At 46.5% G+C, this 13,999-nt stretch overlaps 1 protein-coding gene across 1 annotated transcript; it reads left to right on the forward strand.

Moving 5' to 3' along the window:
• Nucleotides 1–297: 297 nt before the first annotated feature.
• On the forward strand, nucleotides 298–13,995 carry LOC306958955 (two pore channel protein 2-like; the record flags this gene model as incomplete). Its single annotated transcript, XM_079550590.1, has 19 exons — nucleotides 298–318; nucleotides 457–539; nucleotides 1,924–2,038; nucleotides 2,579–2,707; nucleotides 2,948–3,064; nucleotides 4,153–4,271; nucleotides 4,477–4,578; nucleotides 5,813–5,939; nucleotides 6,913–7,114; nucleotides 7,747–7,891; nucleotides 9,595–9,780; nucleotides 10,189–10,253; nucleotides 10,542–10,629; nucleotides 10,942–11,011; nucleotides 11,568–11,808; nucleotides 12,052–12,142; nucleotides 12,470–12,583; nucleotides 12,969–13,087; nucleotides 13,850–13,995. 19 exons carry the CDS (start codon nucleotides 298–300, stop codon nucleotides 13,993–13,995), a joined length of 2,280 nt encoding a protein of 759 aa, XP_079406716.1.
• Between the last annotated feature and the right edge of the window lie 4 nt (nucleotides 13,996–13,999).

Consider the following 13,999-nt stretch of genomic DNA (forward strand, 5'->3'; position numbering starts at 1 on the left):
GTGCGGCGTCCAGGCGGCGCTGCAGGCGGCTCTGTCGCCAGCGGAGGAAGCGGCGGCGGGCGCGAGCGGCCTGCCAGCCCACTAGCACGCCGGCGGCGAAAGCGGCCAGCAGCGCAAAGCGCACGGCGCGGGGCTTCAGCGCCTCCAGCGCCATCGGGGTGGCGGGGACGTGCGCTGCGGGCGGCTCCTCCTCTCTCTCCTCCTCCCGGCCCGCCTCCGCCTCCCGCTTCCGCCGGCGGGGGCGGGCCCGTTAAATGCCGCGGGGCCGGCGGGAGGGGGCGAAGCGTCTCCCTGGCCATGGCTGAGGCTGCCTCACAGGTAGTGCCTTCGCCTCGGGCTGGGGAGGCGGCATGGAGCGCAGGGCGGCGTTGCTCCATCTCTGCCTTTGGGTGGGGGGGTCTCCCCGGGGTGCCTCCCTCGCCCCCCAGCACCCCGTGACCCGTGTCTCTTCCCCAGGAGCTCCTGCTGGCGGCGGCGTTTGTCTCTGATGCACAGTACAACAGAAATATTCCTTTTAAGACTTCCCCCGAGGCTGTCAGGTAAGGGGGTCTGCAGGGCTCTGCTCCTTGCAGGCAGCCTGGGGTTGGGGGGGGCTGGGGTGAGTTCCTTCTGCCAAAGTGCGGTGAGGCAGTGGCACAGCTGCGCAGGGAGTGGTGGGGTCACCATCCCTGCAGGTGACCGTGGTGACCCCAGAGCCGTGGGGATGTGGCACTGAGGGATGTGGGCAGTGGGGATGGGTTGGGGTTGGGCTTAATGATCTTAATGATGGAAGTCTTTTCCAACCTCGGTAGTTCTCTGTTGGAGGGAGCCAGCCTGTGTCTGTGGAGCTGTGCTGAGCTGTATGGTGATGGTGAGGCCAAGGTGGAATGCTGAGAGGCCTTCTTGGGTAGGACTGTGAAGGCTGAATTGAAGCTTTAATGTGTACATTAAATACAAGTCAATGCGTCTTATAGGAAGACAAATGAAAACTTTTATTTCTTTTCTGGAAGCAAAAACCAAAATGAAGCTATAGTGCTAGCAGAGATTGTGAATATGGACAGCTTAGTGCTTGGAAAGATGTGCTGGAAGGTGGCTGCATGGGGCGTGTGTGGCAGGGTTCTGGTAGCGAGGCAGGAGAACAGCCCTGTGCCAGCTGGCTTGGTAATGATGGTAACAGCCCCATGTGCACCAACACTTCAGCTAATCCTAGGAGCTTGTGGTGTCTCTGCTCAGGTGCTTTTTTGCAAGGGCAGTGACTGCTAGAAGCAAGAAGTCACCGAAAGCTTGTTAATCGGCAGTTAGGCAAATGAAATTCCCAAAATCAAAGCTATTTTGCCTGCAATATCGACTCTCCTGACTAGCTGCTTTTACAACATCGGTCGCACTTTTAATTCTCTTAGCTCAGCTACTGAAGACTTCAAGAGTTTTGTACTGCCTAAGTATGTTAACTCTGAATAGCTGAAGTGAGTGGGTTTTACGTGGTGGTGTCTTAGTGCTGTTGTTAAGGACATCTGTTGTCATTCATTTTATCACCTGCCTTGTACCTTTGGGGTGATGACTGGGCAGGTGAGATGGTTACCTGGCAACACAGGCATCCTATATATTAGCAGAGAAACGCCGTGCTCTTTCTGTGGATGTGCTCCAAAACGAGCCACTATTACATATTCCTGTGGAAGACTGAGAGCCTGATGTGTTCGAGGTTAATATCAGCAGTCACCAGAGGCTTTGCTAGAGGGGACAGAATACTACTTGACTTGTGTGTGTACATAGAAAAGCTTACTCTAACAGAAACTTTTGAACACTTCCCTGTTCTATCTATGCTGATGTACCCTTTTTTCTTTACTGTTTGGGCAGTGTGTGCTGTTTTTCCAAGACAGACTTGCTGACCACGTGGATACATACACTGAACCCCTTACTTATGGTGCCACTGCCTTCTCTCTACAGGCTTTATTATCTCTATAACCACTGGTTTACGCGAACAGCCACCTATATCTTCATCTTTCTCAACCTCTCCCTGGCAGTGTTTGAAGAACCTGCTGTGTATCCGCTCCCTTTCCTGGTGAGTTTCCAGGCAGTGCAGAAGTGATAATGCAGCTACTATTGTGTTGGCTCAGTGGTGTATTTCATGCTTGAGACAAGTTACCAAGGTGTAAAGAGATGCTTGCTGCTGATCTTCCTGTTCATACTTTCCATATGCTGGAATGGGGTCAAAAATGGGCATAAAAACTAGATATGGTCCTGTGGACATCCCCAATGGCTGATATGATTAGGCAGTGTCACAGTGCTCCCTTCCACACTTTCAGCCTTTATCCTTTTTCTCTGCACCAGTCATTGTGATTGATGTACTCCTCAAATCCTAACCAAATACACAGTGATTGGTTCTAACCTGTGCTTAGCAGGGAATTTCACAAAGGAAGCCTAAAACTGTTGCCATGTGTGAGCTTGTAGAACAGCCAGCAGCAAAGCTCACTGGCAGAACTTCTATATGAACCCTATATATTTATTTTCTCACCTGCACCTCAGCCTGAGAATCCTTATCGGTATGGAGAGGACTAGCATTGCTTTTGTTAGTCCTGACTGGAGTCTCTTCTGTCTGCAGGCCACTTCTTTAGTGGAGGTGTTGTGCCTTCTGGTGTTCTTTGGCCGACTGATGCATTTTGCAAAAATCACCCGTCGTAATGTATTTTGGAAGGATACCAAGAACATCTGCATCATGGTTGCAATCCTGGTGAGTTAGGTCTTGAGATCACGAGGGTTGAGCTGGGCTATGTGGAGGCAGCTTTTTGTTCCTCCTGTGTCTCTTCTGGGATCTGCTGCACAAGGGCCATGGCCAAACCAATTGGCACATCAGCCTGTTCTCACAGACCTGTTGTATGTGCATCTGGCTTGTCTAGATGGTGAAAGTAATTGGATTAGCTCATACAGTTTCCGACTTCGTTCCTGTGCATTTTCATCCTTTCTTCTACAGCTATCTCTGACTGATTTGGCCATATATGGGGCCCTCAGGATATACAACATAAAGAGTGTTCGATGGTCCAGAATAGTGAGGCCCATCTTCCTGGTCAACTTTGCAGAGAGTCGCCAGGTAAGGAATGGATCTCATGGGAATTACTGCTTCTGGACAGCATGCTGCTTTCTGAGAACCAAGGGAACATGTAGTAGAATGTAGAATAGCAGAATTCAGACTCATTGAAGTGACTTTCTCTGAGGTGACCTGGAGCATGATTTCGAGACAGAGAAAAGGGTGCATTCACAAGGATGCTGCTTGGGCATAGTGCAAGGTACTGCAAAGCATCTTCCTAAGTTTGGACAGCAGCAACCCAGTCCACAGAGCCCTGAACATGCTTGAGACTGAAACCAGAGCATCTTGCCATACACAGTGTTGTCTTGTCATCTTTGTTAAAGACGGGCACCGTGTGGAGGAAAGAATAATGTTTCTCATAAGCTCAGCCTACGGGCTCTGATTCCTACAGCTTGTATGGAAGACCAATGTCTGTTTGCAAGCAGTTAGTTGCTACTCTCAGAAGTAGTAAATGCAAGCAGTATGTATAAGTATGTACAAGAAAACTGTTTCTTCTTGAGACTGGGGCCAGGTTACTTATTTCTGGAAGTCTCCTAGGCAAACAAGCACAAATGTTGCACAGTTCCCCAAACTGAGCTCGTGGTCCAGATGGATGGTTTGGACTCTGCTCCCTACTGTCACAGGAAGATCTTTGCCCTGCTACCCAAGACTATTCTGTTCTGATTTGCAAATAAACTGTTACACTGTGGAAGCCTGCAGGAGGGAGCAGTTGAACTCTCAAGCTTGGAGCATATTTAGTGTCCTGGAGTGATGGACTTCTGTCTCTGACCAGTCCTTTAGAGCAAGAGCACTTCAGTGATGCCTGGGGCTCTCTGTTCCTTGCTTAACTAAGTTCACGATGCAACATAAGCTGGGAGGATGAAGAGGAAAGCTCTGGTACTCTTGCACAGGTTTGCCTGAGTAGCAGGGCTTGCCTCTTGTTATCCGAGGAAAACGTGTAAGAGTAGGAAGAACTCATGCAGTCAGAATTTTTCCTTCCAGGCAACAGACAAGGCTGTGTGTCTCACTGTGCCTGTCCCTGTGTAGGTGTTCTGTCCTGAGAGAATGGTGATAGGAAAAGTGCTTCTAAACACTTCCTTTGTCCATGACAGATACGAAGAGCCTTCCGCAGCATCCGCAATACACTGCCAGAGATCACCTATGTCTTCTTGCTCTTCATGTTTAGCCTTCTCATGTTCTCCCTCATGGCTCTGAAGCTGTTTGGTGAGAGGTGTGAAAACATTTTTTGTGTGGTGGTGGGGGTGGTGGTGGTTGTTGTTGTTCAGAGTATGGGGGGATGAATGGCTGCGATTCCTCCTGAACAGAATGGATCTGGCAACTCCAGATGATTTCTGCTAAATACAAAGTGCTGATACCTGTAGTTGCTGGAGTGGGATATGGTCTCTGTGCTTGACACCAGGTTGCCTTCTTCCTAGGAACCTCCAGACAGCAGAAGGCTTGCCATATTTTAGAGACTACCTAGAAATTGTGTTTGACCTCTATGTGTTGGTGACGACTGCAAACAGCCCGGATGTCATGTATGTATGCTGAGCTTGCAGTCTTTGTGTTGCAAATGCTGGTGTCCTGCTCCTAGTGTAAGGGAAAAATAACTGCGTTGTGCTATGAAGCTGTGATCAGCATCTCTGGCAGGTGACATCACTTACTAGGCCCATTTGGGGAATAAGGAGAGGGGGAGAGGGGAGCAGGGAAGAGTCTTCTAACACTACCTACTGATGAGATAAACCCTGCTTGTTCTGCTGCTGTATGTTTCTCAGCTTCCTATCCCTCTGGCACTAGGTAACCAAGAAGTATCTTGATGCAACAGCTAGACCTGAACGCTCACACTTGGCTATCTGAGCACTGTCTTTTGTGCATCCTGGCAGGGTCTCAGGTTAAACAGTACTGCTGTGCAAAGCAATGTCTTCCAGAGTAGAAATAGGGCTCTCACTTCTCCAGCTCGTAGGATTTTCGAGAGTTGTTACCCATCTGTTTTATCGATGGCCTCTGAACCACAGTCTGAGGTCTGACCCCACAGGTTGGGAGGACTTCTTTAAAAGATGCACTGAAAGTAAAGCTTTCCAAAAGATCCATCAGCTGAGTAAGGCATTGATCTAAGAGACAAATCCCCTAGCTCTTTGATTAGAACAGTTTTATAAAAAAGGAAGTGTGCTCTAGTGATTGGATGTCTCTCATCTCATGACGTTTGCAGGGATATGTACGCATACTTTCATAACTTGCACAGCTGTGTTAAAAGAGGCTTGGACTTCTGATCTTCACTTTTCTGAGTTGTTACCGTTTCATCAGGAAAGATGGGATTGAGGGTGGAGTGGGACTCATTTGTGTGCTGGAGATGTACTGAACAGAACTGGAGTGTTATGGGGGCCCCAGGTATTTAAATGGTGAAATACAAATTGTTCTCCTAGGGAACCTAAGCAGAAGTGCAGTGAGGGACTCTGAAGCCAATAACTCACCAGTGTGACTGAGACCTCACCCAAGACACGGTGTGTCTGAACTTAGTCATGCTGACAGAAGTTTAATTATGCTTTCTTTTCTGTGTCAAATGAGTGAGGGACCAATTAAACACAGGATTCAAACTTGGTGGAATTAAACTTTTGTAACTTAATACGCAGAGTTCTTGGTTTTTCCTTCTTTTTCTTTTTTTTCCCCTCCAGGCTGTCTCACCTGGCTATCCAAAACATTCTACTAATCATCAGGAAGATGGTTTGGTTGTATTTCCTTGTCTGCTCAGCAAGTAATTTCTCTTCTCTCTAGGATGCCAGCATTTGACTTCAGCTCGTGGTATGCCCTGTTCTTCATTGCCTTTGTCATCGTCAACACTTACATCTTCATGTCACTCTTCCTGGCTGTTGTGTATAACAATTACAAAAAACACCTGAAGGTAATAAGCGGAGGGGTGAAGTGTGATCATCAACTACCTGCTGTTCTGTATAACCTTGCATGGGGGCATCTGGCCTTCCCTTGGGAGGCTTCTGCAAGATGTGGAGAAGGTGAACAGCTTCTCCTGAATAAACATGTAGCTTCCAGCCTATACTCGTCTGCTTTTCATACAGTGGAGATTACTGCTAATTCTAAGTATATGAAAATGAAATGCTCTATTCTGGTGTGTTTGAAACAGCTAGGAGGTGCATGTCTGTTATGTCTGTTACAGGATTAGTTCTAGCAAAGAAACCACTGCTTCTATGCAGACTGTTTTCAGGTGGCTGTAAGTACACAGCACGCTTTTTCTGCCACTGCATGGATTCTTGGAGCAAGGGAAATGTGAAGGAAGGTTGAAGTAATCTGAACTCTTGTTTCTTCTGCACCAGATGAATAGGCACAGTTTGGATAGGTGTGATCAAAGGATGAGAGCTGGAAATTCCTGGGTGCCCCATGAGGGGATTGACTCTCCTACCCAGTAAGCAGTCTGCTAGGATGTTTCCCAAGGTTATGAGCTTCTTTAGTCTGCTTATAATCTTGTACAGAAAAAGATCTCCACCCTTGATGTCAGCAGTATTCCCTTATAAATGGCAAATGTGTGTGGACATATCCTCTTTCCTTCTGTGACCGGCAGGCATGCAGATCCTGTGATCTTTGGGAGATATTGCCTCATCTCCTTCCTGTTAGATACCATCCTTTGTCTTCCCTTCCGTTTGTTTCAATGCATCTCCCAACAGAAAGCAATCCAGTGATCCCTCCAGAGGCCTGTGGTTGCCTGTTAAATGGCATTTCTCATCACCCCATCGGTTCTGCTCTACGTGATGTCTAGTAAGAGAAACAAGCTTGGAGTGACAGGTCTCTGTGCTAGGGAAATAAGGTAAACCAAGAAGGGGAAAGTGTGACTGAAGCTGCCTGAATCTTCTCATTCTTTCTAGAATGAGATCCGTACACTTGCTTACATGAAGCGCCGCAAGATGATAGAGGCCTTCAACCTCCTGAAGGAAGAAGAGGGAACGCAGTTTGTGGTTAGAGAAGCCCAGTGGAAGCAGCTTGTCAAGCTGGTGGCTCCTGATATCAGCAACTCCCACAGAGAGTTGCTGCTACGCATCTCAGATGATGAGCAGAAGGGTTTCATAGGTGGGCAGTGGGGCGCTCTGTGCGCATGGACTGGGGAGGAGCCTGGGATCAGGAGCCTGGTTCCAGGGTTCTGCTACTGGAACTCATGTTATGTAATGGATTGAGAGGGCCTTACTTCCCTCTCTGGATTACTGAGGTCCTGAAAGGCTGTTCTTTGTGCCTGTGCTGTATGCTGTGGGCAGTTCTTCATGGCCATTTGTCATCGGGCCAAGTTCCCTATGAAAAAAGATTCTTCCTCTTCTCAGCACAGGACAAAGACCACTTCCCTTGTTAGCAGATTCCTCCAAATAATACAGCACATATTCTGTTAGAGCCACTTGCTTTGTGTTGTCTGGAGACAGAATACTGGGAGGGATGGGCCAGTCTCATCATGCTAGATCATTAAAGGTTTTTGTTGGCTTTTGGCCTCACTTTAAGCCAGTCTGTCAGGAGTGGGGCAGAGGAACTGCTTGAACACTGACTTCTACCTGTTTTGTGGTGGATATCTCTCTGGGCTTGTACCTCTGACTGCAGAGGTACAGAGATTGTAATCTGAGTCCAGATTGCTACAACTTACATGCACATAGATTTGCCAGGCAGGTCTGTTTTTAAATGACAGTGGACTGATGTTCAGTGCTCTCTCCCTGCTGCAGACAAGAAGTCCTTTGTACAGCTGGCAGATCTGCTCAACATCCAGGTGATTGCCCTGAAAATACGCAGCCATCCATTGGGGCAGTGGATGCCTCGTGTATACAGATCAGCAGTGAGTCAGTTCCTGCGCAGCGTGGTTAGGCACAGGTAAGTCTGTGTTGGTGGAGCAAGCAGCTCCTAACATGTAAAACACTGCAGAACACTACTGTTGTAAGTAAATACTCTGCTGGGTGTCATGATGAAAAGTGCAAGCTCTATTCAGGCAAACTGGAGGTTCTAATTTTGAAAGTGTTCTGTAAATTAATTGCTTTTAGACTACCTTTGTTAGGTATGGAGAGAGTAGGCTTGGATGTTGGTGGTTCTTTGCCTCTTCCAATCCCACTTGCTCTTCTATAGGTGCTGAGTGTAAATAACTTTCCCTGAAAGCAGGGAGTGCTTTATGGCCTGCCTGGAAGGACCAGGCTACTGGCTTTACTGGAAAGTGGCTGGATGTGGCTCTGGGCAGCCTGGTCTGGTGGTTGGTGATCCTGCACACAGAAGGGGGGTTGAAATTAGGTGATCACTGTGGTCCTTCTAAACCCAGGCCATTCCTATGATTTTATGACAGCGATGATTGTAAGTCAGCAGTCTGCTGTAAATCTGCATTGTATTGTTTCACCAGCTTTTATTAAATTGGTGCTGTGAGCTGCTAGTGCTCTGATTCACATCTGAGTCTTCTCAGAGATGCAGAAGTTATTGAGGTTGGAAGGGACTTCCAGAGATAGTCAGGTGTAACCTCCCTGCTCCAAGCAGGGTCAGATAGAGTAGGTTACTCAAGGTTTTGTCCAGTTGAATTTTGAACATATGCTAGGAGAAACTCCACAACCTCTGTGCAACCTGTTCCAGTGTTTAAAACTGAGGACGGTCAAAAAGAAGGGGAAAGAAGCTTTCTTGTTTAAATGAGGTTTCCTGTATTTCAATTTGTGCCTATTGCTTCTTGTGCTTTCACTGGATACCACTGAGAAGAGTCTGGCTCCATCTTCTCTACACCCTCCTATCAGGTATTTATACACATTAAGACTTCCTCCCCAACCTTTCTCCCCTTCAGGCTGAACATCACCAGGTCTCTTAGTGCTGTGTCAGGTTACTCTGTTTTTTACTTGCTTTTCGTGCTCCTTTGCTGTACTAGCTCCAGTAGGTTCCAGTCCAGCCCAGATCCTGCCACAGCACCCAAACGAGGCCTTTGGCATTCGTGACCTGTTCACAGCTCTTGTACCGAGGTAGTCCAGGATGCTGTTGGTCAGCTTTGCCACCAGGGTGCATTGCTGGCTCATGGTCGACAAGCAGAGCAAGACACCCCTCTCTCCCTCCATGCATCACCAGCGAGGCGCTCTGCAGAGCTGCTTTTCAGTTGCTCTGTCCCCAGTCTGCCCGGCTGCCTTCCTCCTGGCCTTCACCAATAGCAGGACTTGGCATTTCCGTTTGAATATGACGAGGCTTCTCTCCATCCACTTTCCCAGCTTATTCAGTTCCATCTAATTGTAGCACACCCATCTCCTCTCAGTTTTATTTGTCCAGTTCTTCTTGATTAAATGCTGCTAGACTTGGTGGAAATCCAGCTGTAATAAATTTCTGAGAGCTTAACTCTGAAAGTACTGGCAGTGGTGTACCTTGAAGGCTGTGTAATGTGCTAGACTCAACTCCACAGTAACTTCCCAAAATGCAGGTTTTGCAGAAGCTGATGAGTAATTGCCTAAATTGTAATGTCAGAGGGAGGAGGCAAAGAACTCCTGAAGTAACTGATTTTTACCTTCTTGAGAGTGGTGAGCTGACTGTTTTTGTTCTGTTTTGTTTTTCCACTCTGCTTGCAGGGGATTTGTTTGGACTTATGATGTGATCATACTAATAAATGCAATCTTCATTGCTCTGGATGAGGAAAGCCCTTATATTTCTTATGCAGAGTGGGTCTTCCTTGCTTTATATATAATTGAGATACTCCTGAAAGTATACACATACGAACCAAGGGCATTCTTTGGCAAAACTCAGTTCTGGAACTGGTGAGTATGCATTTCAGTGAGATCTTTGTGTTCGGTTTGTCAAGAAGTGAAAGTCTGAGGGAATAGGCTTCCAGACAACTCATGTTCTAGGATGCAGTTAAAATGAGTTTATGCATGAGAGGACAGTGTACTCATTCCTGTCTAACAGACTGCTGTTCTCTGGCCCTCTGCTAGCTCCAGTCAAATGTGATTGCAGTTCATGAAAGTAGTGGCTGGGCAGGGGAAAGTATTTTGCTAAATAAAGCTTTCCCACCTTCCTCTGTTGCAAATAACCCTGAGAGGAAGCAGGGCTGTCTGCCACACAGAAGTAGTGACCCTTCTTCTTCCTCTCATGTATGTCATGTGGGAGCTGAAGTGCCCATTCTGTGTTGCCCACAAATCTAACAGCACTGCCTTCCCTCATGCTAGGTTTGATACCCTCATCATCATTGCTGCCTTGACTGCAACGATACTCAATACCACCTTGAAATCGAGTAAGTGCAGCTTGAGCAGCCTGCATGCATCTGGGAGACTCAGTGGTTTTGAGCTGTCTTTTGCCATCATCTTGGTCTTGGGAGGCTTTTTGGCAGGATAATGGAATTCCTATAGGGTTTCTAAGAACCAAGTTCCTCCCCTTCCCCCACTAACTTTAAAAAAAACCTATTGTGTTTTTTTTAAGTGTTTAATGAGGACCTAGCACGTGCTTACACTTGTAAGAGTTTACATGCTTATTTTTCAGAAGACATATATATATATATATATATTTTTTTTTCTTTTCTCAGCCACAAAATATAACAGTCAACAGATCCTGGACATTGTCTTCATATTAAGGGTCCTCAGGCTAATAAGGATTGTTGACAGCATACAAAGGTGATGAACAGAATGGGGATATGTTTGTGGGGCAAGCTGGATCAGGCTGGCAGAAACAGTGCTTTAAGCTGCTCTGTAGGGTTGCTTTAGATTGATGATGGCATTCAAGAAAACATCCCAAGGCCTTGTCTCAACTTGCCTGGGATGAACCCAGCTGCTGCAACCTCTCTGTGGCAATAAGTAAGGATATTTGGGGAGCTCATGCTGGATGGGATGTGATAAGTAAGCATGAGATTTTTTTTAAAAAAAAAAAAAAAAAAAAAAAAAAAAAGCCTCCCCACAGTAGTAGTTATCATGAATCATTTGCTGCAGGTTCCGAGTCATCATGAACACACTGATAAACATCGTGCCAACCATGCTGACATTTGGAGGGCTGACTCTGGTAAGAAAACCTGGTATCTTAGCTCAGAGCATTCAGATTCGCAGGGATGTGTTAAGTCTCACGCACACCTGGTTTTCAAGAGAATGAATGCAAATGTTTGGGTGTTGAGCCACTGAAACTCAGTGTACATTTGGTTCTTAGTTATGGCACATCTTCACATGTGCAAAGTGTGGGTTACTGCTAGTTGCCAGGTCAGAAATTGCCAGGACATTATGTCTTCCATGGGGCAGCAAAGATGTTCTGTGCAGTCTAGGCTTTGGATACTACAGGGAATCAAGTTATGGTTTGGGCAAGAAGCTGAATGAGAACACTTATTTTCTAAAATCACTTTTTAGAAATAAGTTTTCCTCCAGGTTTGAGAATGTTTCATTTCTGTGTATTTGGTCTGCAGTCCTGGGCAGGAATGTCAAGTAGTTGCTTAGTTGCTTTTGAGGGGGCTGAATATCTTACAGCCTGTATCAGTAAAAACTGAAAAGTAAAGCCTGCTGGAGCTTTTAAACCTGCCATGGGGCTTTCTGTTCAGTGAAGAGGCCTGTAATGGTGTTTCTCTTCCCAGGTTGTATACTGTATATTTGCTATAATTGGAATGGAGTTATTCCATGGGAAAATCCAGTTCTTCCCTACAAACTCAAATGCTCCTTATGCTTTGGAATGTGGAAACCCAGCTCTCAAGGATTCTTTGTTTGCCCGTGGAAAATACTGCAAGAACAACTTCAACAACTTTGCATCTTCCTTCATTGTTCTGATGGAGCTTACTGTAGTCAACCAGTGGCATGATATCCTTTTTGTAGTGGAATGTACAAATGAGAACTTGGTGACCCATGTTTCCTTTTTCCCCTAAGCCCTATTTTTTTCCTTTGTACTGAATGTACCTATGCACTCATTGTCATTCCAAAATGGAGGAATGTTCCCTGCACAGGACTTGTTATTCCCTTATTCCTGAATGCTACTGCTAGGAAGTAGTATTTGATCCCTCCCTCAGCACTACTTCAGAGCAAGGTCTTCACCTTTAACAATTTTGCCCTTAATTCCCTTTATACTTTTTGCCAACGGATTTGCCAACGTGACTGCTCAGCCTGCAAAGCTTTATTTCATCGCCTTCCACATTGTGATGGTTATAATTATTGTCAAGTAAGATTTTTGGCTTTCTCTTATCCTTAGTGGAGTGAAGAGGGGCTCTGACCCTTGCCAGGGCAGTGTTTATGATCCCAAGATTGTGTATGGTGTGCTGCTCTGACATGTGTCCTGCCCCTCTCTTTGAAGAGCCTCTTGCGAATGTTCTTAACTCCACGGAGTGGTGCTCTGCCTTAGAGCTCATCTCCAGTAGACGTTGCCATAAGCCCTCAGTACCCGAAGCTGGGCTATGAGCCTGTCTAAATCAGAGCAGTTGATGTCTGAAGCTGGAGGGTTTCCAGTAAGGGAAAGCCGCTATGTGATTCTACTTCTCATTTCTTTCAGCATCTTTGTGTCATTCATCTTGGAAGCTTTCTTTGTGGAGTACTCCCTAGAGAAGAGTGAAGTGGAGACAGCCATTGAGCAGAAAATCCAGGAGCTGGGAATGGGAGTTCAAGAGTAAGCAAGCCCCCTCAAACAGCAGTGCTGGGTGTGGTTGGCTTGGCAACTCCAGTGAGAGCAGTGGGACGGCAGGAGATGCTTCCTCCCATCTCTGGGTGTGAACTGAGACTCCTCTTCCTTGTCACAAAGATCTTGCTAATCTGTCGTGACCTTAAACGTCTTGGTCTAAGGATGGTAGTAGAAAGTAACTTGCTTTCCCCTTGGAGGTGGGAACGCAGTGAACTCTGCCTCACTGAGCTTTTCTAGATTTAGACTGTCATCTGGGGGCAGGAGATGCTGGAGACTAACAGCATGACTGTGATGCTTGCCTTGTCCAAGAGAATGCATTGCTGGTGTGTATACGTGGGCCCCTGTAGAGTGACCTCTGATCTTTCTTGTGTAGGGAGGCGCTCCAGGATGAACAACTCCTTGATAACATGGAGAGTGCTGACAATGACCTTGAGGGGGAAGGTGGAACAAAGGCAAAGCCTAAAGGGCTGGTGTTTAAAATTGCCTCCAAACGTAAGTGTTGCCCTACAGGTTCTTTCAGGGGTATGGTGACTGCTGCTGTTATGTCTTATTTTTTTTTTTTTGTTTAGAAGGCCAAGGTTCTGAACTGTCCCTGTTAGTTGCCCTGTCTCTGAGGAAGTTCCCAAGCACTTCTGCTTTCCTTAGCCATAAAAGCAGCTAAAACTTGGCTAGAGTTGTGCTGAGAGCTGTGGATTCTGCTGTTTCTTTTTACTTCTGGAGCAGCTTTTTCTTCCTCTCTCTTACAGTGTGTGCTTGTCTTCAATAGCCAGTCTGTGGAGACACTGCCTTGGTGGCTGAGATCTTGCTACTGCCAAGAAGCCTGTCTTCTTTCCTTCCTCAGTGCACTCCGTACTCCTCCTGGCTTAGATCATGGGGTGACTATCCACTGCTTTCCTCTAGCTTAGTGCCTGTTTTTTTTTTGTTTTTTTTTTTTCTTCCACTAGATTTCTTGCTGCATCTTAGCAGCTCCTGTAGCCCATGCTTCTCACTTTCCCAGTAGGGATCACAGATCTGTTGAAGGAAATGTGGGAATAGAAGTGCATGAATTCTTAAAATAAGAGTTTATTCTTCACAAGTGCTCAAAGTGTTGAAAAGCAGACTAAAATATCAGTAAATATCAGTGAGGCATTTGTTTTCTTGCCTCTGTAGTGTGAAACACTGGGAGCAGCCTTTAAGTAAGAGGTCTATTAAGGCAGGTGCATATGCTGGAAAAACAGACATGAATGCTTACAGTGACTCTTTTGCCACCTCCAGGGTACAGGACAGTTGATGCTCTGCTTCAGCGTATGTTTGAGGCAGAGATACCTCTTGAAGATGAAGGACCTTCTTTTGAAGAGATCTTAAACTTGTCCCCTGCTGCTGCTGTGCCTGGTGATCTTACTTCTGAAAGAGCTGTGTAACTCA

The sequence above is a fragment of the Tetrao urogallus genome (genome assembly GCF_951394365.1).
Source record: "Tetrao urogallus genome assembly, chromosome: 2".
NCBI lineage: Eukaryota > Metazoa > Chordata > Aves > Galliformes > Phasianidae > Tetrao > Tetrao urogallus.